This window comes from Carassius carassius, chromosome 21 (genome assembly GCF_963082965.1).
Source record: "Carassius carassius chromosome 21, fCarCar2.1, whole genome shotgun sequence".
Taxonomy (NCBI): Eukaryota; Metazoa; Chordata; class Actinopteri; order Cypriniformes; family Cyprinidae; genus Carassius; species Carassius carassius.
Genome location: NC_081775.1, coordinates 24,195,812 through 24,221,625, shown reverse-complemented (window position 1 = coordinate 24,221,625; position 25,814 = coordinate 24,195,812). Strand labels below are relative to the sequence as shown.

The 25,814-nt window shown below is 38.0% G+C and overlaps 2 protein-coding genes across 3 annotated transcripts in view; both read left to right on the top strand.

The window, feature by feature from the left end:
• The window catches only part of elavl4 (ELAV like neuron-specific RNA binding protein 4), a 77,889-nt gene extending 52,714 nt beyond the window's left edge, over positions 1-25,175 (top strand). Inside the window, exons 6-9 of one of the 2 annotated variants that reach the window (XM_059503955.1) lie at positions 7,545-7,698; positions 15,509-15,734; positions 18,749-18,787; positions 21,157-25,175. In XM_059503955.1, coding sequence (XP_059359938.1) covers positions 7,545-7,698; positions 15,509-15,734; positions 18,749-18,787; positions 21,157-21,484 — 747 coding nt within the window. In that variant the 3' untranslated portion in view covers positions 21,485-25,175. The remainder of the gene's footprint in view (positions 1-7,544; positions 7,699-15,508; positions 15,735-18,748; positions 18,788-21,156) is intronic. The other variant, XM_059503956.1, reaches the window with a different exon arrangement.
• The window catches only part of LOC132097943 (elongation of very long chain fatty acids protein 7-like), a 343,464-nt gene that overhangs the window by 1,780 nt on the left and 315,870 nt on the right, over positions 1-25,814 (top strand). The gene's annotated exons all lie outside the window — the stretch shown is intronic.

Below are 25,814 nucleotides of genomic sequence, written 5' to 3'. Positions count from 1 at the left end.
GTTTTATGCCATATTACATTATAATCATTTTATTCTTTTGTCATTCTACTCTGTTGTCATGTTTTTTGTTCTGATCATTTTGTCATTTTATATTCTATTCTATTCAGTTTTATGTTTTATCAATATTAGATTTTATTTCCATTTTATTCTTTGTTGTCTCTTAGCTGTTCTGATATTCTATTTGATTCCATTTTATTCTTTTTCTGAGTTGTGTTCTATTCTGCTCTGATCTGATTTCCTCTAATAATAGAATAGAAATGAGTAGAATCGAAAAGAATAAACTAAATCATGCAATGAAATAGACAGATCTGCCACAATCTGATGGCTCCCATTTTCCTCAACAGCGCCTTGTGGTAAATTTAGCAGCAGCAGCAGGTTTTAACTGCCACTGTAAATTCTGCCTGCCGCTCACGGCATAATCTGACTGTATGTGTTTTCCTCTGGCCTATAATCCCAGACCTCTCACTTACATCCGCCCTAATCTAATCAGATTGGATTTCGCCTGCTTATGAAAACACGGCTCAGTCTGCGCGGCTCAGTACCTCTTAACATAACAGCAAAAGAACGCACGTGTTTGTGTGTGGGAGCAAGAGAAAGAAAAAAGAGAGAGAGGAGAAAGAAAAGACTTGTCAGGGCTGTTTTTGAAAGAGCACAGCATAACGCTCACAAACGTGGGCGTTTTCCAGAGTGGCAGCATGTGTATGTGTTGGCCGGCAGTGTTTCTAGTACTGGTTTCAGCATCAGCTAAGAATCCATCAGAGACAGAATGACTCACTCTGTGTGTATTTGCCGATCATCACAGCTTCCTGCCACGCGGCACTTCTCTCAGTGACAAAACACACTTCCAGGGAGGCAGCGGTACACACACACATAAACACTCAGTTAAAAAATGGCTCTTATCAGCCATACACACCTCTGGATTTTGTTCCCATCCTAGGGCTATAACCAAATGACTTTGGAGCTGTTTCTTTTTACTCTCACGCCCCTATTGTACTGCAAAATCCAGAAAAAGACACAATGCAGAAAATAAAATGGCTGCAGTTCAAGTAGTGTGTATCAGTCAAAACTCCTAAGTTATCAGTTTGAATGATTCTAACAAACCATTTATTCAATCCATCACAGCAGTTACTGAATTAACATCTGGCTCACTGAACTTGCAAGTCATCACAGCTGTCATTCATCTCAGACTCAAAATAAACCGACATGTTATGGGAACCACATAAGGAAATGAGAATTGTGAGACTTGCTTACATTTGACGTTTCACTACATTTTATATTGATTTTATTACAGCATTAAGAATTTAGCATTAATGTAAAAAATACTTTTTATATAAAATAAATACAATATTATATAAATAATTTAATATTCATATTATTTTATCATACATTAAATATGATGATCGTTATTATTATTAAAGACTGGCATTAAATTTAGTATCATGGTGTTATGTTTTTAAATCTGAAACACTGAAGTGAGCATACAGCGGTTTGGCCCGAGGGCACAATTTAGTTTAAAACTAATTTTCATGCTGTCTGTTGGGGAGTTGTCAAAACCTTGCAGGTATGATGTTGCTGAGCATACTTCTTCTAAACATGTTCAGTTTTTCTCTTGCAACATTCACACTCCAACAAACAAAACACATACTACGCAAATCTCATGCATGAATGATTTCTTTGCTTGCACATGCACACATAAACATGAATGGAATCGACACAGCAAAAGATGTTCATGTTTCACACACTGTCTAAATCAAGTGCAAAATGACAAGCAATTTGTCTGTCCGCAATGAAAGCAAAATGCGATGTGAAGAAGAATTGTGGAGCAATTTTGTATTAGAAGGAAACTACCAAGTGTTACCAGTGGTGCCGAATGAATTTTGAATGAGTAGGGGGTTTCAAATTAGGGATGGCTATAGCTCATGAATATTAATTATTGAACAGTGATGATTGCATACTGATTTGAATTTGAGGTACAAAATCCAGCAGGTTTTACAGCTGGATCTTTGGAGAATATCACCTATTTCACATCAAGATACTAGAAATACAGATAGAGATACTAAAAATAAATTCATTTGGAAATGTACAACTCTCAATAGTTATTTGATTAGAAGTTCCTCTCCTGAAATCTCCATAATTCGATATTTGTTCTTTTCTCTCAGTTAATGAGTCACTTTTTTTGTGCTTAACTCATCCTAAAACCGACCAAATTACACCAGTTCAAATGTAAATTTGATGTAGTAGGTTTGCTGGATGAAGATTTAGCACTGCATGATTTTTCCACCTACTTATCACAGTCAGTGTTCATTTAGACTATCTGCTCCAGTAATTTACCAAGTCTGCATATAGACCTGCTTTCTTTATTCCTTTTTTTACCTTTATGAAACAGAAACTATAGCAATTTGACATCAGAAAGGGTGTGCTTTTAATGCAAGTCATACATATTGTTATATCAGCTGACTATGTTTGGTTGAGTGGGCTAAAAGTCCTTATGTCCTGAGCAATGCTACAGAAATAGAAAACCAAACGACCGTGTTTCTTGTGGTCACAGGGCAAAAACAGCAATTTACACGGAAGAGCTTTGATTGCTTATCGCTTCATCATGCTTTGCCTGAACAGGACACGTTGTCACTCCAGTCTGTGTCCTTTGTTTATCATCTAGATCTTTTTAGCTCCATATTTTCTCTCTCTTCATCCATCTGTCCATCTCAGCGTGGGTCAGAGAAGCCAATGTCTTTATCTCTTATCTCTGTGATCTCTCTTTTACACCTTACACATTCTTGGCCCTCCCTGCTCTGTCTCCTTTCTCTTGCACTCCATGAAACCTCTTATTCAGACCAGCACCAGCCCTCTCAAAAGATGCTCTCCTGCTGTAATACGGCAAGAAAGAGATGATACCCTCTGTCTTATAACTCCTAATAAGTGTGTTCCAAGGTCATCCTTCTCATAAAGCCTCCATTGTAACCCCACCCCCCATCGAGCCGGGATGAAGACAGACCATCTAATAGCAACAGACAGCTGCGTCTAAGAGTAGATGAGCGAGAGAAAGGGGAAAAAAGAAGGAGAGGGTAATTATCCGAAGTGCAGTTCTTTGCTCTTTTCAGCCGAGCAAGAAAAACAGCATTTATAAGGGCCCTCCTGCTGAAATAAGCTGATGATGTATGTTTACAAGAGGCTGTTTAGCCAAGAAAAAGGAAGTGAGGAAAAAAGTCTGTGGCAGTTAACGATGAGTTTATATTCTTTCGCAAAATGCCAGTGTCAAGTTCAGGGACACGTCATCCTTTGAGCACATCAGCTAATGCAGGAAGTCCATGAAAACAGATCAACACAGCTGCATCTCACCGGCTGAAAAATAAAAAAAGAGTGCGAGTTTCACTCGAGTCACAACTTCCACATGCTCATCATTTTGTTACACACACACTTCTTCATGACACTTCTCCGTTTCTCAGCAAAACTCTGGCTTTGCCTTCCTGTCGAGGTGTGATGGGAGAAATCCCACTGAGGGCGAGAAGAGCGTAGCCTTGTGCTGTGAGATACGTGTATACACACACACACACTGCTCACAGCAGACAGGGTGTTGATAGATCTGACATCTGGAGCTGCTTGACAAGGCAAGAAAAAAGTACACAAAAAAAGAGAGGAAAAGAAAAGAAGGGAAGAGAGGAGAGGGAAGAGTGCCAGGGTTCCATGCCTTTTGCCTTCTCTGTTTAAGTGGATTTGAGGAGATTACGGCGGAGTGTTTAGCATGTTTCGCTCAGCATTTGTAGCAGTGTAACAGCCTGTGATGGCTCTGCTGCCCAAATGTCAGAACTAATGAAAATATGAGATGGAAAGGCTGCTTCAACCATTAATGGGAACAGATTAAATTGACGTGAGCATTAAAAGGGCAGGGAGATAGAAACATCTCCCTATCTTGAATTAAAACTGAATTGCTGTAGTGAGAGAGAGCGAGACAGACAAAAGCGTAGAATCAACAAGGAAATTCAGAAAATGGGTTTGTTCACTCAAAAAAATGAAAAATCTTTCATAATTCTGTATACTGTACTCAAATTCTCTACTAACCCACATGTCGATTCAAACCCATATGACTTTTGTGGAACACAAAATTAGATATTTTGAGAATAGTACTGGTCTTTTTAGTACATATATGATCAATTGGGATTGGAGCTTTGCAGCTTTAAAAAGAACAGTAAAGAACAATACAAGTATCCATATGACTTGTATTTATTTAAAAATATTTTTGTATTATTATACACATTAATTTAATATTTAAATTAATAAAGAAACATTATGCAAAAATACCAGAATACTGTAAGATAGATATATATATATATAATTTTAATGAGATTTTATTTTATATAACACCAAATTACAATAATAATATTTATTATTTTGCATTTAAATGATACAATTCAATTCAAGTTTATTTGTATAGCGCTTTTTATGATACAAATCATTGCAAAGCAGTTTTACAGAAAATTAAGTTTCTACAGTATTTAGTAGTAGCTTATCAGTGGTGAATGTCAGTTTATGTGCATATGGCAGAAAGTTTTGGAAAAATCAATTAAAGACGTAGTCAAACAGATGACGAAAGCTATTAACAGCAATTATTATATGATGCAATCACACCTATAGCAAAATTTGGTAGTTCAGTATGTTGTTTGATGGTTAACATCATCTGGGGTCCTCTGAGGGGGTGACATCATCTCTTCTCAGTTGTTCTGGATCCAGACTGAAGCTTGTGTAAATCCGTGGCAAAACAGAGAAGCAAATAGAGACATAATTAGCATAGCTGCTATTCCAACCAAGTAAAATTAATTAGTTTAACCCAGCTAAGAATAATAATGCACATTTGATCAGCTATAACTGCAGTCCAAAATTATGAGATATATTATTTGAATGCTTGGCGAAAGAGATGTGTTTTTAATCTAGATAAATTATAAAGCTTTCATTTTGGTGGAAAAACCTTGGGAAGTTTCTCTTTAGTTAAAAAAAAAATTAATACAGTTCTCATTACAAATTTATCCAGGTATCCAAACATTTAAAATGCATGCATGTGGCTCATACTTCAGGTTGCAAAATATGAAAATGTGTATAAATTAAGAAGAATCACATACTTTAAAGTTTTCTAAAATTATTTACTGAAAATCTTGAACTCTTTTAGAGTTTGTGAGAGAAGCAGTAATGGTTAAATCATGAACAAATCATTCTTTTGACTAGGAACTTTTAAATTAATCAATTTATCTTGTTAACAAAAACCAAAAAGATCAGGCTTCCAAGTCCAACACCGTGAGTCAATAACAGCAGTTAACAGAGTGAAGTGAAAAAATATTGGTGAATAATAACTAAAATTGTGGTCTGTTCATCACATGAATCTATTTTATGAAATATTTGTAATAAAAATTAGTCATGTGAAATGAACATAATATTTGTATATAAGCATTGATTCATATGAGCTATGTTATTATTTGGAAAAAGGTTTCATGGGTTTGGAAAGACATAAGGGTGAGTTATTCATTTTCATTTTTGAGTGAACTATCCTTTTAGGAAATAAATCTCATTTAAGAAAATCCAGGATGAGCCACAGCACTGAAGTTTCCCACAAGGATTACTTTAAAAAAATACCTAATTATCTCTACAACTGTGTAAAGTTCAGTGACATTATGGTATTAAATTTGCCAGCGACTCTGAAATTTGATTGAGAATGGTTGCAATGGGTGAAAATTGCATCATGCGTGTAAGAAAAGAAAGAGACTGTTATGTGAAGTTGAAAACAAGTAGAGTGTATTTTAGAGTGTGACAGACACTGTCCAAGGTGCTGCAGAGTTTGACAAGTTGAGAGAGGTGAGAACGTGCCGGGTGAGCGCTAGATGGAGGGAGTATGGTGGAATGAGCGCTGTCCAAGGTGCTAGTAAGCACAGCTCGCTGATATTAGAGCATGTGGGGAATGCGAGGGTGAGAGAGCTATAGATGGCTTGGCTCTCACTCTAGGCACAAACAGAAGGTTCCAAAGTGTTATTCAGCACAGATGACAGCCAGCCTTCTCTCTCTCACACTCACACACAAGCTCTTCCATCATGTGTGTTTTCTGAAAACAAATCAGCCTTTATCATTTACTGCTGTGGGTTTTAAGTGAGGTTCATGAACCTTATTCTAAAAACAAGTCAATCTGTACAACTGTAGAAACAAAAACTAAAACGGTCCAATTTGTACCATTGATGCTTTGAGTCATTTGTTTCTAGACCTGAACTAGGAAAGCATTTAATTGAACATTTGGTTAAAAAAAATCAATAAATAAAAGTAATGGTACAAAAGGCATTAATTCATCAAAGTTAACGTTTATCTAGTCCATTGTTTTTTGTTTACATTTCAAACTAAACATGAATTATAGTAATAAAACCATAATATATAGTAAATATATACATAGTGTGTGTGTGTGTGTGTGTGTGCATACACACAAACACACATTCACAAATAGAGTATTGTTCATTATTTTGACAATCTAGAATAATAAAGGCTTTAAAGAGCTGAACTGGGAAATTATTTAATAGAAAATATTTGGTAATACAATATTTACAGCACAATACAATGCAATAAGGTTCTATATGTTAACAATAGGTAGTGTTGTAAAAACAAAATCATGATACCAACTGCATTTAATCAGTTAATGTTTTACTTTTGTATAAACTATTAAAAATATATAACATAAAAATTATAAAATATATATAATACTGTATATATATATATTGTTTGTAATAAAACAATATGTACTATATTATATATACAGAAATATTATTAAACTATAATATAAAACAATCTATGTAATAAGTTATGACAAGAAAGATTTATATAAAATAAAATTTGAAAACATTAACCTAGAATATATACAAAAAAAATCTGTTTTTCTTTATGACTTTTGGAGACTTCTGAGAATAGACTGTAAATATGCCTGTAGTTTAAAGGGTTCATGAACTTCATCCACTGTGCTTTGGGTATCCAGTTTCTTGGGTATATTGTTTCTCTTCAGAAAGTGGGTTAGAGGTGGTGCATGTTAATATTGAATTTACATTTTCATTCCTCCTTTAAGACAGTTTGTAAAGCTCTTTAGATGTCATGTGTATATGCCTTATATGTGAATGAGCAAGGATCACAGAGAATCCCTCGCAGCAATTTGTTCCTTTTCAAAATATTATAATAAGTCAAAGAGATTCTTCTTTGTTCTTAAGTGGAGGATTTGGGGGCATTATCTTTCTGAAGTCTCTAGCTGCTCCAGGTCAATGCAAGAATACAGACCATCAGCACAGTGTGTGACAGAACAGGTGCGCAGACGTCCTCTGGCAACTGAATGCTACATATTGAAAATGCAAGAAGTCGGTCATAAATCCCCTGAACAAACATCCTCCAGAAGCTAAACTGAAATGAAATATTTAACAAGCACGTCGATGTGGAGTTTAAGAGATCAGATTCCTACACCACATACAGTAAACCACTGTAGTTTGATAATTGCAACAAATGCTCAATGTGTTTGTGTGTTTTTTGTCTCACAGGTTTCGTATGCACGGCCCAGTTCAGCTTCTATCCGTGACGCTAATCTCTACGTGAGTGGTCTGCCCAAGACCATGACCCAGAAGGAGCTGGAGCAGCTCTTCTCTCAGTACGGACGGATAATCACCTCCCGCATTCTCGTCGACCAGGTCACAGGTATCAGTGGGACCGCTTTTCTCTCACCCTGTGGCATGCAAACAAACAAATTCTCCCATTTAACATAAAATAAATAATGATTCAAAGTTTATGATAAGATTTCACTTTATTGCAGCTTCTTAAAAAAAATTATAGGACAGTTAAAGCCAATTCAACACTGAATAATTTGTTTTCTCCATATTAAATTTAATGAAAGCCAGGCTAATATGGCATTATCTAGTTTGGTTTTGCAAAAACCAGACTTGCACGATTTTATCATTGACATTAAAGATTCATTTTTGTTTTTGTCTGACCGAAATTAAGTGTTTGTAAACTTTTATTATACAATATTTTTTTTGTAGTGTATGCAATATTTAATGGCATGATTTAATGAATTTAAGAGTTTCTGCTCCAGCTTGAGACTGTTTTAGACATTAATTTGTATGAATGAAAATTCTGAAGACCTTTTTTAAGACCCACAGAAACCCTGTATTAGAAACTACACACACAAACTCAATCTTACAGTCATCTTCTGAGAGTAAATGTATGCGCATGTTTGTATTTGACCATAAACATGAATCCCAATCTTAATAATCATCGAACATTAGAAACAAGTCCATGACATGGAGAGACTGATGAGTCTATTTTAAAGCATCCAGTCATCTCCTTGGCCTATCTTTCCTCCAACATCATGAATAAATCAGCCAGGATATAAATGGTCATGGAGCTGGATTTCTTACACATTCAATATTTTTACAACTACATAATTCATAATGGCACTCGCCATGCAAACAATATCGCATAAGCCACAGGAAAATGTACTCCACGTTCTAGTGGTGCCAAACCCTTTCTGAAGAACTGCTGAGGAACGCTGCATGGTCACATGCACACTTCCTCCCTTGGCCTTCCTCCCTTGACATGGATAATTCCTCTGGCCCTGCAAAGGCTCCCCGGGAGAAAAGGGTCAGGCAGGAGAGAGCCTAATGATTAATTAAACCTGAGTTGCTAGTGATTAAGAATCGAGGAGTGTTTTCTTTTTGAAGCTACTGATCATAAAGTTACATGGAGCAAATATTACAAAACCCTACTTTGAAACCATGAACACCAAACAAGGATTCTGCGTGTCTAAAATGAGAGTTGACGTCAAAGAGTGATTAGACATGTTTCTCAAGACCAGTTAATAGTTTAGTTAAATCTCCCATGAATTCAAATTGTCACAGTCACGAGTCACTTACCCCATATCTGAATATTGATATCATTAGCAAAACAGAACATTTTGTATAGGTGCATTTATGGCAAATAAAATGCCATAAATATAAAATTTATTTTTTCTTATGAACTAATTCTTTTAACTGAATCAAAAGATCTACTCCTGAACTAAGTCACTGATACTGAATTTCTGAAACAATTAATGCCTCACTGAAACAAATTAGCATGGAATACCATACACAATTAGCATCAAGTATTTTTTTTTTGCCAAAAATACTACAAGAATCATAAAAAGGAATTAAAAAACTATAATCAGAATCTCAACCAAAATCAACTTCCATCCCTACTCATTAATGTGTAAATCAGTGTGTCAGTTTGGTAGCCCTCACAAAGCTAGCATGATATCAATCGAGATGTTCATTTTCAAAAATCAAGTCAGCATCTGCTACATGCTTCTTAAGGCAAATCTCATTCTGTCATATTCCCCTATACACCACTTTAAAGAAAAACACCGCATCCTGAAATAACATCGAAAGTCATTAATAAAGACAAACACATATGGCATGATAAACTAACAGTGGCTTTGCCTTTCTGGAATAATAATACATCATAAATCCTTGTCAAAAGAATCTTGGTAATAATTAGGGAAGTATTTTCTCTCTTCGCCCTCACAAAAAGGATAATGTATTGCGATGAAAGTCCTCTTCCTACGTGTCTCGTTTATATAACTTGTTCCCTATGGTGTGTCTGTTTGTTTTGAGTTTATTGGGAAATGTGACTAAATTGCAGGGATTTGAAAAGCTATTGAGTATTTGACTGAATCCACGGCATGAGTACTTAAACCTACCATGTAACCTAAGTGAAGTATGATAGGTTTGGCCCTTTGATCAATAGTCAAATATTCAGAGAGGCTCTGCCGAGCCTTGCCTAGCAGTCAATGCATGTCCCGTCAATGAGAGCAAATACAATTGATCCATAACGCCGGCTCCTACAAGCTGCGCCTCTTAAGTGAAAAACGACTGCGCTCCCATGAGCTACTTGTAGAAATCCCTCTTTTAAAAAGCTATGCTTTCTCCTCTTCCACAGCCTTTTCTTTTCTGCTCACTGATATTTTCCCATGACTTGAATTCCATTAAGTATACAATGTGAGCGCACTGTCAGGAACGGTTAGAAACACAACGTCAAAATGCATTTAAGCCAACGTTGCATGACGAGTGTCCAAATCAAGGCCTGTGGAACACAAAGGATCTGTGATGTATACAATGAATCAAGATGCTTCACCAGACATAGCTGGGCATGCCATGACACCGCTGCCTTGACCTCCAGTTACACAAGGACAAAAAGACAGATTTATAGCAGTGTGCCGGCAGAACCAGGCAAAGATCGGCTCAAGTCTTCAAAGACCTCCCTTACTGAGCCTTGTAACGGCAGCAATTAAAAGTTACATAAAATGAGGACGTCAATCTCTTTTCTCTGATTAGACAGAAGCTACGGCAAAGAGGTGTAGGCTTTTTTCCTCATAATATATTTAGCGCACTAGTTTAATAAATGTTCCATACAGTTGGCACAGCCACTTAAAAGTGAGAGAATGAGAGACAACGGAGAGGTGCTTATGTTCAGACAGAGGAGAGAAGGCTTTCATTAACAGCCGAGCTTTTCTGAGCTTTCCCTTTTCCCCAGAGGACTCTCTCTCTCTCTTTCACTTTCTCTTCCGTACACAGTAAGTGTCGAGGACCAGAACAGTGGGCGTGCAATGGAAAGCGCTTTGTCAGGCTGGCTATGGCGGTCTCTTGCCACTGTTTCTTGTGTGCTCGCTCTGTGTGTCACGGTTATTATTAAACTCAGCATTCTCCAGCTTCATGTGTGCTGAGCTGAGATAAGTACAGGTAGAAAGTTATGTAAGGTAGGAGTGATTACCAGGAGAATAGTGCTGTTAACTGGCACATTGTAGCCGTAACTCTGTTCGGTTCATGATAAGCGCTAAAAAGGAGCTAACGGTGCCAGTGTCTCCAGTTTTAGCCCGACCGCTCGCTTTGTTCAGGCAGCCTGTTATAGAAACGGCTGCAGGCTCATTATGGTAATGTCAGGGAAGCGAGGAGAAAAGAAAAGAGTAAAGCACAGTCAACATTGAAGCGCCATTTGCATTTTTAACCGTTAAACTGCAAGCTTTTTCTGGACCCTAATTTTAGCGATTCTGCAGGCGTCTGATAGATTGTTAGCTGTTTGCTGAGTTGCAGCCTGAATGACACCGGTCAGCACTATTTCTACCCGAAGAAACCGAGATCCCATCACGATTTCATTATAGTTGTGTTAGTCCACAGTGCTAAAAACCTCTGGATTGAATCAGACTACAGACTACCTGCCCTACGGCTCTACATTGTTTTTTTTAAAGGTGTGATACAAAAAAGACTTCCAGAGAACAAAGGGAAACAATAGACATTAGTTTAAAACATTAGTTGGCTGTTTAACAATCATCAAACCCATGATTCATAATTATATGCAGGTATGTGAAAAAATTTTAAATGAAAAAGTGGCCGCTTTTCAATTTACAATTTTTTTAATAACTTTGAATTAAAAAATTGAATTGGAATGACAGGAAGAAATTCATGAATTAAAATTACACAGTGTGTTGTGAAAAAAAAAAAAAAAAACATTATTCCACTCTTGCCCACAAAAGATAATTTATTAATGTAAATGAAGTACAATATCTATAAGAAATTCTATAGATATCTGTCTGTAAGGCCTGAAACTTCTATAATAAAAATTCAGTTCAATTTAAGGAACTTTACCAGAATTTAAAGGCTTTCTTAATTCAATTATAAATGATACAGTACACGACCCTGATGTTATGAGTTGTTATGGCAAATGCTGCCTATGTTAGGAATTGAATTCTAGCATTCTACTTATGGCTGGAATACACTACAGAAAACACGGATCATTATACACTTACCCACTTTGTAATAGTCAGAGAGGAAAAACTGGCCATCATACACTAACGCCCAATCCCAATTCTACCCCTTAGCCCTTCCCCTTTCCTCGATTCTTGATTCTCTTTTGGTTGGAGGGGTAGGGGTAAGGGGAAGGGCCATATAGCCCTTCTAATGAAGATTTTTCGGGACCACACTTCAAACAAAGGGGTATGAATTATCTCGGCAAAATGGCTACTACAGAGAACAAAAAAAAAACATACATGTAAGCTTTATTTATGTTACATAAATAAAGATTTTAACGAAAAGTAATCATTTGTTTTATGTTACATTCAATTTTGAGTTCATATTAATGGCCATGTTACTCAAAGAAATGTTTGCAAAAAATCGCTAATATTTGCTAACATCATATCATTACAGACTGCATGATAGTGCCACAGCATATGTCTGATCAGGGCGATAACTGCCATAGACATTGATGGGGGCTAATCCCCCCAATAATTAGAAATTGCTAAAACATTTTCTCAAATATTGCCTATTCGAGAGAGAGAGAGAGAGAGAGAGGGGTAGGGGAAGGAGAAGGGGTATAAAATAGAATTGGGATGGGGCCTAAATGACTGAGGATCACACACTACCAGACTTTAAAGATGTTCCGATCACAACAAACCCACACAGAAACATGCACATTGTTGCTACGCTTGACAAATGAAAACAAAATGTGTTATAAAATCTGCTCAAAATATCAAACATGTTTGATATCCCCTGACTGGATGGATTCATAGCCTGAAGCTAAAAAATCGGAGTCTGTGACTATGTGATTTTCTATGAGATCTGTCAACAGCATACTGGCTCAAACTTCCGGCAACTGCTGTTGACTTTTCCAAACTGTAAATTGGCAGAAAATTGGGAAAATAGCGTATTCCACCTTACTAAATACTGAGCATTCTATACTGAATGCAGTTTACTTTAAACAGCGTCTTATACTCCTGCATACTGTGCATATATAATACAGTGCTGAAAAAGTAGCATGATTTTCCAAATAAAGCCATATCATAGGTTTGGAAGGACTTGACCTTTAACCTCTGAGTCTGTGTTTCGCAACGACAGCATTCAGAGAGAGCATGGTATATGAAGATTCCATCAAAGGAAACTGGTTTCAGATAGGCTTCCGAGTCACATTAATGAGCTAAAAAGAACTTTAAAGCAAATATTTAGTTACTACAATACTTATTTCTAGAAAGAAATGGAGACATATGTAATAAAAAAAAAAAAAAAAGATTTGATAAAAAGATAATGTTGTTTCTATTTATTCCACCAACTGTCAAACTGCACGTTGTGGGAGATATGGAGGATACATCTCTGCTGCCTTCAAAAGCAATTAAGGCATTATAGTAGACGGGATATTACCAGACATTGGATTTCGACATGTCTTGATGCCTTCCTCTCCCCGCTTTCGGACTCAGCCAGTGTTTGTGTTCAGCCTAAACAAGCAAAAGCAAAGATAGCATATAGTTTAAGTCAGATCCATCAGTTCATTCCTGCACACTTAAACTGACAGACAGAAACAAAAAGTCGTCTAGTTTTGGATCAAAATTTTATGAAACGGAATGTGTAATCTCTTTTATTTTTAGATACTTGAGCTGTTGCATGTCAAATATCTTCTAGACAGAGAGAGGAACAGAGAGAGGAGGTGTCATTCCCAGTTTCCTCTCTCTGCTCCACTTTCGAAGGATTCTGCTTTGACCTCAACATCACTCCACGGTGAGCACGAAGCTAACTGTGCATCCTAAACTCTCTGGAATAATGCATGCTTTTCGTTCCTCGAGCCTTTACTTCTGACAATCTAATTAAAGAGAGCAGGTTTTAGGAAGGGAGAGGGAAAAGTGAAAAGCTGTCAGGAATGACTCACGCTGCTAGGGAAAGAGAGTAATGCAGCCGCAGTCTGAATGAAAGCTCACTGCATTGAAAAGATTGTGTGCAAATATTTGTTTGCAGAACGGAACACATCAAAAGACACTGATTTGAATAGACAATCAGGCAGCACAACAGAAAACATCAATACTAGCGGTTGACAGCTGAGAGAGTGAGAGGAGAACGAACTGACAATATAGAAAGCAGAGAGCAGACACACACGCTCGCACACAAATACGTGTTCATTGTATTATGCAAATTGCCCTCTTGGCAAGTCGTCTCCACATGCACCTCCTCAGAGCAGAAGGATCGTCTCATTAAAAACTAACCCAACAAAAGAACTCCCAGTAAGCCAGGCTCTTTTAAATGTTACTTTCAGGTAGCGGTCAAAAACATTGCCTTGGAAACGGCAGAAATGTCGCGGACAAGCTTCATGCCATGAGGCGGCGTGTGGCCGTCAGCTGCCGCAAACCACACAGCTTGAGGCCGTCGCACACACGCGCTCAATTTCCACACCAGCAGGGCGACAGCATCTCCACACAATATCACCATCCTCTCATGAAGAAAAGAAAACAAATTACATGTCTGCCTGACAGCCCAAGAATGCTGGCCGGCCAATAGAATCTCCCCGTTCCATCGTGCCTCATTTGCATAATGTGACACCAGCAATTGAATCCGTCACACAGGTTGCATATCTCTGTCATTTGTCGTTTTTTGACGCCGAATCATTTTCGGTCGCTAAATATAGAAATGAATCATTCTGAATGAAGGTGTGCAAGTCAGGAAGTGTGAGCATTTGTGTGTTTGGTGCATTCAAGTCATGTTGGAAAGACATGTTTTAACACACCAAGGCCACCAAACCAGAGGGAAGGACTTATAACTTTCTTTTTATAGGTGTAGTTCACTCAAACTTAACATTTTTGAAAACAATTTCACCCTTAAGCCATACAAGATGCACGTAGATGAGTTTCTCAGAACTTATTTGGAGACACGTGGCATTGCATCACTTCCCCAATGGATCCTCTGCAATGAATGGGTGCAGTCAGATTGAGAATCCAAACATCTGATTAAAACATCACAATAACCGACAATTAATCAACATGATTCCAACATCTTGTGAAGTGAAAAGCTGTGTGTTTATAATAAATTCATTAAGGCCTTTTAATTTTAAACTCTTGCTTATGGCCAAAATCCATAATAACTTTTCCTCCAGTGAAAAAGTCCATGCCCTGTTGTCTTCTCACATCAACATTTTGGGTTGTTTTCAGATGAGGAAACTTTTTTTCACTCATAAAAAAAAGCAATGGTTTGATATTTTAATGATGGATTATTTTCTTGCTAACACAGCTTTTTACTTCACAAGACATTAACTGATGAACTGGAGTCATGTGGATTACTGTGATGTTTTTATGAGCTATTTGGACTTTCATTCTGACGGCTCCCATTCACAGCAGAATATCCATTGGTGAGCAAGTGATGTAATGCTACATTTCTCCAAATCTGTTAGATGGCCTGTCAAATTTTGGGTTTTGCTTCTGAGTTGGGGGTGAGAAAATATGTCAGATGCAATGGAAATAGCATCTGTTTTTTTAAAACTCTAGCTGAAATTTTTGTAGAAAAGGTTAATCACCATCTTCCTCCAACCAACCACTATAATTATGACTTTCCAACTCATAAAAACAAACTTTCCAAGAGGACTTGAACATATCATTGATGTTGTTGTTGCAGGCCGGATAAAGCCAGTAAGTGTATGGTGTGTTGTTTCTGGTGTGCTGGCCCCACAGGTGGCTCGCGGGGTGTGGGTTTTATTCGCTTTGATAAGAGGATAGAAGCGGAGGAAGCCATCAAGGGTCTGAATGGACAGAAGCCCTCAGGTGCCGCTGAGCCCATTACAGTGAAGTTTGCCAACAACCCCAGCCAGAAGACCAGCCAGGCGCTACTGTCGCAGCTGTACCAATCCCCCAACCGCCGCTACCCGGGTCCTCTCCACCACCAAGCGCAGAGGTTCAGGTAAATACAGTCAGTCTACAATAACAATATGTATATTTCTTTACATAGCTTCCTTTGAACCTCACATCAAAATTGATGGAATAGCAAGGCAAAATAGGTGTCTGGATTGTGAAACTGTTACCTGTAGAGCTCAAGTCATGTGTGTCACGTCACTACCAAGGAATAGCTGCTCCCAAAAATCTGCAGAAACAAAATGAGATTCAGAAAAGAAACCGAAGCAAAGGACTGATAAGAGACAGTGGGGTTCTGTCGTTCACAACATCCCTCTGATTTCTTTTTCTCATACGCCATCCTCCCCTTCTTTCATTTCACATCTGTTCCTTTCATTTCAGTTCAGCAGGCCAGCAATAACTTCACTCTGGCAGCTAACACCTTTACAGCCCTGGGCAGCGCTTCTCAACCATTTTAAAGGCGATGTGAAGTAAATTCTCTCCGCCGTATCCCCTCACTACATATTTAGTTAGTCACAGACAACAATAACAACACCTTTTGATCCTGCCGTTGACTTGCTAGGACTTTTCTTACAATCTCCTTTCCTCGCAGGCTAATTCACATTAGCTATGAGTCATGTCTTATGAGTTTCGAGCTGGCGAAGCCTGCCAAAATAGATGAGGCCATTTTGCAGTGAAAGTTTACTGCTTAATAGCAGCAGATATCAACTCACAATCAAGCAGACATTGAATATAGTATCAATGTTAGTTTCAGCCATTAAGCAAACTGGTACATCCAGCAAGGATGTATTCAATTAACAAAAAGTGAAAGTAAAGACATTCATAATATTAAAAAGAAAAATTTAATTAATGCTGTTCTTCGGAAAAATCCTTTATTTTAAATAATCCTTAAAAACATATTAGTTTCCACAAAAAGCTCTAATATTTAATAATACAGTTTTACAGTATTTTGCTGAAGTAATTACAGCCTGACATCTTTCAAAAACAAAACAAATAAAATTGTACCAACCCCAAAATTTTGAACGGCACTCCAAATCAATAAAGTAATACATAATGAATTTGAAATATCAGTTTCTCACAAAAATGCAAACCATGGATCATAGAATGTGCAAACCGTTCAAGCATCTATTCTTTATATTTGTGTGGATAGGTTTTTAATTTGTGATGTTTTTATCTTCTATTGGTCAAACACCTATTTTACTATACAAATTCTCAGGTCAGAGTTCACCTAAAAGTGTGTGTTCACAATCGTATGAATGGAAGCATAATGGACTGCAGTATGCAGCTCATAACCATTCAAAATACGTAATTTATCAGTTATATCATAAATATAAAATACTTTTACAGTCTATCTCCTCTAGATACGTGAATCGTTGGTGCGATGTTTACTTTTAAGCAAAAGATCCTTTGTTTAGACAAACAGGACTCGTCAAGCAATTAGCACTGCAAAGTAATACTGCTGACAGAAATCAGTAATTAATTCCTCATACATCACAAGCACTTATTATTGAAGAGATCTGAAAAGGATGAGTCCCATTTGCATGTATTAGTCGGCCTTACAAAGGCCTAATTGTGTTGTGTGTGTGTTTGGAGAGGAAGTGTGAAAAACTGTAGGCCAGGTTGAGACACGCCTGCATATATCTAACATATCGTCTGCTCTTGCACCTCAGACCCCGCTCTTCAATTAACTCATTTACCCACAACTCAACCTGCCTCCCTAATTGGCTAATTGGCATCTTAATGACTCGACACGCTGAATGTCCTCACTTTTTTTTCATAGAGTTCATAGAAGGCAGAGTCACCAACTGTTGACCACTCTGGAGAGGGAGGGCCAGCATGTGTACGTGTGTGTTTTGTTTGGAGAAGTTAAGTTTGAAATGTGAGAAAGCAGTAATTAGCCCTGTCAGCCATCTTGCAGCAGTTTTAATAGGAAATGAGATGATGACGAACCGAGTGAGGGATGAAGGTCGCAGAGTAGCCAAACAGACGGGAGCCTAAAATGAGAATGACTGATGGGGAAGGAAAGCGTAATACACCGACCTGCTGGGTCACTGGGGCTAATAGAGAGACCGTACAAGAAAGAAACAGCAAGAAGAAGAAAGGGCACTCCCAGTTAATGCTGCATTACATCCTGCCTCCAACTTCATTGAAATGTCATTTTATATTAAAGTTTTCTGGTATGCTGAAAGATGGCCCCAGACCAATTTCATCCATAACACCAGCATATTATCTGCACATGTTCAGACACTAAGATTCATTCTTTATAATTCACTCTGAACTCAATCTGTTTGTATGATTCATTTGTTTCTCTTTTTGAGTTTTGTTTTTGATTTGCTCATATTCTTCTTAATCATTCTTTAATTGTCACTATAGAAATACATTACAGTATTGCAATATACATTCAAAATATACACAAATTCTCCATTTTACTGTATTATGTAACCAATAAAATAAAATAAAACGCCTTGATAGAAATATGTATATATTACATGAATAAATTTTAGCTCCTATTTTTAAGGCATGGCTTAGGGTTATTCACAGCAACTTTAAAATATAAACAAAATATATTTTTTATATTCATCATATTAGAAATTATAGCATACACAAATATAAATAAATACAAGTGCATTATAAATCATCCTTAATTTAATTATAACTCCCCACAAAAGTACATACAGTATATATATATATATATATATATATATATATATATATATATATATATATATATATATTAATTGATCTAAATAATTAGAGTCAATCTATTGCAATTATATGTTACATAAATGATGTAGTGAATAATATTTTAGGACTGCAGCACTGTTAGGCTAGATAACTGGGTGGGCATTCAAGTGGCCTCCTGTCACCATTAGTGCTGCTGCAAGTCTGCTGTTCTTTGGATGTATGATTGACTCTGTGAGATGCCTGATGGGGCAGCACAGTGTAATGGCCCATCGCTAGATGGGCGTCTTCCTTCAGTGAGACAGGGATGTAGCATTAGTTCCACTGAGTGAGTCAACCATCTGCCTGGCATTAACCCCAGAACCCTCCTTCTCTTTACAGGCTGGACAATTTGCTTAATATGGCCTATGGCGTTAAGAGGTAATTAAAACTTTACCGAATGCCAGATGTCCATGTTTGACAGTATGATTTTTTCCCCCTTCTTTTTGAAAATCACATGCATTTCAGTTCAGTTCAAGGTTTTTTTTTTCTCTTTAGTTCCTTTGCCTTTTTTTTTACTTGTTTGTGTTTTATTTCAACCTACCAATCTGTAGCCCTAAAAGTATAAGTATCTTTTATCATTTGTAGTGTTTGATTATGATGATTCAAAAAAAATGTATGAGTTCCGTTTTGGTATTTTGTGTTTTATTGTTGTGTAGCTCCTGTTTTGAAGGGTGGCCTCCACAGGATTCAGGGGCTGAAGCCATACCTCCGTCCAGCTCAGGGTTACACACTGCTAACAATTTAACAAAATTATGTATATTCCCAATGCATAACATATAACAGCTAAAATGCATGGATCAATGGAAGGCTATTATGTTTTTCGTCAACTTGTTTCCATTTTATTTGTTGGAATGAGCTGGTCTAGAGCGAGACGGAGGGGGTGACAGCTCGCCTGGATCCCTGCAGGAAATGTAGTGTTTCACTGCAGGTTTAGGAGCCTCTGATCAGTTGGGTTTGCTCATGTTCTTTTGCTTTGTGCTGCTGTGGATGTAGTGAAAAGGCTTCTTTTGAACATGTTTTAGTGCTTATGACATTTTGTTGCATATTTTAGTATCTATTCAAACACTTTGATGTCCCTCGAACACTCATGGCTAAGATGGAGGGAGTAGCATGAAAGGTTGTGCATTGTGCACGTTTCTTTTTTTTACAGATACCTCTCTGTTAGGACTAAAGGCTCCACATTTACTAGATTTCTCCTCTTTCTAGAAAAGTCCTTTGTATTTTGCCACTGGCTGATCAGAATCTAACGATTGTTGTTCGAAAGAAAACATGCATTTTTGTGCAAAATCTGTCAAGTAACGGGAATTGCAACAATGAAACAGGATATGCAAACGAGGCATTGGCGTCTTTCAAAACAAATGATGAGACGAAAGATTCCTTTTTATTTACACTCACTGCGATCAGCTGTCAAATAAGCCCGTCTGACTCAAGAGAGGGAAAATTTAGAGGAGATGAAACCGACGGGGGGGACAGGGAGGCGTTGTGCTCACAGAACACACCGTGGAAGGTAATTAATGAACAAAGACCAGTCTGAAGAAGTTTGCATTACTAGGTGAAGGTGGGCAGCTTAGAAGGGTGGGATGGCTCTAGGTCAGTCACTTGTTGCTATGCAACTCCTCGTCCAACTGTTCGCCTTAGTTCGAACAACAGACAGCGCTCGGCCCTGCCCTAGTAGTCACCAGACACCTCTGTGTCAGCAATCCGCTAGTCCGACCCTCACCCACTCGCCCCCAGCAGATGACTGGCATTCAAATTACCACAAAGCCATATTCGATGAATAATGGCTACAGATTCATTATTTACACAGAAATACCAGCATAATTGAAGTCATGAGATGGTTGCTTGTAACAAGCTGCAAAGTGAGCTGACTTACCATTATACCCTTCATTTACATAATGAGACGCAAGCGACAGGACACAAAAGCGAAAGAGAGAGACAGATGTATTGACTCTGCCAGGACGAACGGGCTAAAACGCAGATGAAACGTCTGAGTAATTCTTGGCAGAACAAAAAGCAGGGAATTGGCCGGCCCTGTAGTCCGTGCAGTGCTATCGATCACAGTCGCACACTGCGGAGCGGCAGAGGGTGTGGGTGGAATACACTCTGTTCCCCGTGCTAGCTGGCTGGAAAGTGCCGCTTCCATTTTCTGCCTGCTGGCAGCTTCCTATCCCCCTCCCCAAACCTTTCTGATTCGAAGACGACAACAGCAGCAAAGTGGAAATCTCAATTAAAGCACATCCCAATAATGCCTATAGTCATTCCTTGAGAGGTGGCACACGAAATGAACCTTTTATCCAATTTACCTTTTATTTAAAGTGGAAATTTCCTTTAAGCGGAAATGCAATTAAGTGAAATCAACTGAGCATTCAAATCTCTGTATCATGAGGGAGGAAAAAAAAGCAAGAATGGAAAGATTACAAGGAGAATGAGAGCAGATTTACTCGGTTGCATGGAAATCTCTGATGAATTTCGAAGGTATTAATGTGCAGAGTTCCTGTAATTTATTTCCGCAATAGATCCTACGTCTCGGCACCCATCGCTTCGACGGGGCCTTTTCACTCAGCATTAAAAAAAAAACCTCCAGTTGCCTTTTGCCTGAAAAACAAGGAGCAGATATTTAGACAGGCTGAAAAGATTGTGGCACTGAAATTGTTAGCGTAACCCTTGATGTGTCAGCTAGAAGTTTAACTAATATCAGCTTGACTTGAATTGACAGCATCTTCCTCACTCTCTCTCTCGTCCTGCAGGTTCTCCCCCATCACCATCGATAGCATGACCAGTCTAGTAGGGATGAATATCCCCGGTCACACAGGAACAGGCTGGTGCATCTTCGTCTACAACCTGTCGCCTGACTCGGACGAGAGCGTCTTGTGGCAGCTCTTCGGACCGTTCGGCGCCGTCAACAATGTCAAGGTGATCCGCGACTTCAACACCAACAAGTGCAAGGGGTTCGGCTTCGTCACCATGACGAACTACGATGAAGCGGCCATGGCCATCGCCAGTCTGAATGGGTATCGGTTGGGTGACCGTGTCTTGCAAGTGTCTTTCAAGACCAACAAGACCCACAAGTCCTGAACTCCCCTCCCATCACTTGTGTAGCTCCTTACAGCTCCTCTAATACTAAAAACCCACCTCTGCCCACTCAGCTACTCAAAACAGGAACACACCAACCAACAAACCCACAAAAAGAACCGGATATGGCTTATAATATAACTTTGGACCTATAAGCCAATGTTGCCTAAGTATTACAAAATGACAAATTGAGAATATTCATTATTTGGAGACCCTGGAAGTGGTACAGGGATTCTGTTGTATATCTTCTTGAGTTCTTGTGGTTGTATTTACTTTAGTCTTTTTTTTTCTCTGTAAACAGTAGCAAAACCAGACCGCCCTTATTTTGAAGAAGAAAATGTCCTTCTTTAGATCGAACTCTCTTGGTGTCGATTCAGGATTTTTTCTTTCTTTTTTAAATCCGGATCCACTGTCGTTAGAATAATGCCTCCCTAGTAAGAGAACAGTAGGGGGCTCTTTTTAAAAAAAGAAGAAAAAAAATCAGTGATCATTCATTCATTTGTTTTGGTGTAAATTATTAGAAATCCCCAAAATGAATTGACAGGGATGAGGCCATCCCTTTTCTCTAATGCAGAAGATGTTTCTAGCATAGTTTTGGTTTTGTACTGCAAACAAAACACACGTCTGTCCTCACGGGGGATTCAGGGGGAAGGGGTGAGGGAAGGGACGGGCTAGCGCTCCTGATGACACGTTGCGTCAAAAAAAAAAAAAAAACTACACACACACTGTTGCCAAAGAGAAAATCTCTTTGCTTGAAAATGCGTTTAGAAAAAATGAAAAATAAAGAGAAAGAAGATCTATTTTTATAAATAATGATTCAAATAATTATTGAAGAATTTTTACAAGAATCTGGATTTGAAAAAAGAGAAAAATATTTTGACTGGCTAATTAGGGACGGGGGGAGGGGTCAGGTGCCACCTTGTCTTGTTCGTTCTGCCGTGGTACTTTTTAGGATCCAAGGTCGTTTGTTTTTCGGGGAGAACCTGATTGGCGATGGAAGAATTTTGTAGATGGAAGAATTTATCAAGGGATGCAAATTCAGGCAGGTAATTTTTCATAGCAGTAATTATTCAACAGCGATACCCAATAGGAGATGTAGAGGGGTCTTCCCAGGCCAATCACATCTTCACAGTCAAGAGCCCAAAGCAAGGCCACTCATCGTCCACTCATTTATGTTAGACCATCCGTCTTTGGGATATAAGTAATAAAGATATACACGCGCGCACACACACTTCTTTCTCCATTCGGACGACATATACATGGTTATGTTTAATTCGCTATGATTTTGTGATATCGCATTCGAGATGTACTTCCTTTAGCGATCAACAGTAGGTGCTATATTACATGGTTCACATATCTTAAATATCCAACTTTGTTGTTCTTCGTGTTGTTTAGAGAGAAAAAAAAGAAAATTTCGATGTTGGCATTATATTAAGCTGCTGTTTTTCTTCTTTCGTTGATGTTTATTCTTTCTTAATCGCCGTCGTCGGTGGCCATCTGGTCTGGAGAAAGCACAGACGAACAAATTTGGGCGTCCACGGCGACGTTTCTTTGGCTTGCTTACTTCTAGGTTATTTGCTGAGTGTACAGCGTTTGTCGAAATTCAGCGATAATTAGCTAGTTCTGTTAGTCTAGTATTTGTTTCCTCAAAGGATCTATTACGACTGTGTCTTTCTTTGTTGTGTACAAATAGATTATATATAGTCAACATTTTCTGTTCCAATATCTATATCTATCTGAGTTGTCACTGTTTTTCGTTCAGGATTGTCTTTTTTCATATGAAAACTTTATGAAGTGATGGTTCAGTTACTTAGAAAAACTCGTGAGGAATCCTGTTTAATATGTTGTCATGTCGCTTGTGAAGATAAAGAAAAAAAAACGCAAAAAAAAGAACAAAAAAAATTGGATCAATTTATTTGATTTACCGCCGCAGCAAAAGAAATCGAACAAAAAGCTTCTTGAGAAAAACCTGTATTTATTTATTGATCGATTGATTGATTGTCTCATTGATTAAATTATTTATTTATCTTGATTATTTATTTATTTACTTGTTCCTTTCTTATGTTGTCTGTGTTTTTGCGTGATTCTGGTACAGGGAGGGGGGGTCTTTCTGAGCTAAAGGGAACAAATGACTAGGGGAGACGCTCTTCCATTAGTCCTGTGCACTGAGAAATTTTAGTACGTTTGTGCTTTGTACCAATATATCAAAATTACAATACAAAAAAATTTAAAAGTCAAAAACGAAAAAAATGTCAAGAGGGTTGGTGAGGCTCTTCCCTTATTAATAGAAACAGTTACTCGCTATGCATAACCTAGCCGATAGTTCAATTTGCTATTGCTTTTTTCTTGTCTTGTTAAACATAAATCTTTAAATCTTTTTCAATAAAGTTTAGTCTTAATAGAATGTTATAACAGTTGTTCTGGTTCAATATAACCTGTGATAAGTTTGTGTAGTTTTAAAAGCCACTTCCCGCCCTCCCTCCACACACTACCGTTGCTTCGTGATTAAACTTTATGCAAAAATGTGGGTCTGAAATGTAGTTTCTCATGGATCTCGACGACGTTCATGTCAGGCTTTGCTGCCCTAATTTGATTGATCGATATGTGTCCATTGTTTTAGTATGATTCATCAACTCATCTGAACTGTAACCTTCATTTAAATCACATTGATACTCCAGGAAAAGGAGAAAAGTATAAAAAGCATTGACTCTGATTGTACTGGTTGAACAAAAATAGCTATAGCAGATAATATTTGATAGATGACACCTGTTATATATTTTCTAAGATATAGTCTATTTTGAAAGGTAAACTTCCTGAATGGAGAGCTCGTCTCTTGTTAAGTCGGTTGTGAATGCTGGAGAGCGGAAAACAAAAGTCACGTTCATGAGCTGTCTTACATTCCTCCAACTCTAATGCCATCCATCCTCCTCTGCTCCGTCTCTAAGGAGGCGGCGGCGGTGGTGGCGGCACGTCCCTTCTCAAACCCCACTACGGCTGGGAGTTTGAATTATGCAACGACCCCAGTAGAATTTTGTTCTGATGTACGAACAAATTTCCTGCATTACGTCCTCCTCTTTTGGTTAATGGCATCACCCTCCGCGTGTCTGAGTGTGGATGACTGCACAGGAGAGCATCTAGGACGCGTGAGAGTTTGCGGGGGTGTTGGAAACGCGGGGCCGTGCCTCTATAGTGCGTGCCCATATCGCAGTGTCTCTCCCCCTGTAGCACCTTATAGTGGCAGCCTGCCAATAGGAACCCATCAGCCAGTAGTGTAGGAGGGAAGGCAAAGTGAGGAACAAGGCTCTTGTCATAATTCATTTTCTCCTGAAATGTGTTTGTTTACTATCTGAAAAATCTATAAATCTTTAAAGACAAAAAAAGATGAAAAAAAAAGAAAAAAAATTGTTCACCGGACCAAGCTGGTCTCTCCTACTTATGTTATTACTTATCTATCGATTATTGATTATTGTTACTATGATTAATATTATTCTCATTATCCTTATTCTTATTACGAATCAAATTACTGCGATGAATGACTTCATGTTATCCTTGCTAGTTTAGGTCATTTCTGAAACTGGAAACAAAATATGGAAAAAAAATACTTGCTGTAAATGTTTTTTTCTTTTTCATAAAACTGTTGTGTTTGAATTATTTGTACTTTTGAATGTTGGGACAATAAAATAAGGTGTTGAAAGCTGTGTGCTGCCATGTTGTGTTCAATGAAAAGAGGCTTGCTCCTCGTGTAACATGAGGTGATTTAACTAATACCCACTAATGTTTAAAATATTCCTGGGAAGTTTCATTTTCTCAAGACCCCGGAGGCACCAAATGTCACTTGAGCTGCACCTTTTTGATAAGAATTTGATCAGTTATCCCAATGAGCGTGAATGCCAGTGTTATAACTCACACAAAGGCTGAGATTGGCAGAGAGGCACGGAAACTTCCAGTAGGTTTATTATTCCATTAAGCAAATTCTAGGCTGTACTACAAAACAGACAGATGTGATGTAGTGAGACATGAGAGCACAGCGCCCCCTGTTTCCTTCCTGGAGAATTACTGCAGCTCTCTGCCCTTACTACAAGCAGCCATGCTTTCAAAACACACACAGTTTTTAATTAAAAAGCTTTCATGAAAAGCAAATAGTAGTAGAGTATGTGACCCTGGACCACAAAACAAGTCATAAGGGTCAATTTACAAAATATCTTCATTGAAACATGATCTTTACTTAATATCCTAATATTAAATCAATAATTTTGACCCATACAGCTTATTTTTGGTAATTGCTACAAATATACCCCAGCGACTTAAGACTTATTTTTTGGAACAGGGTCAC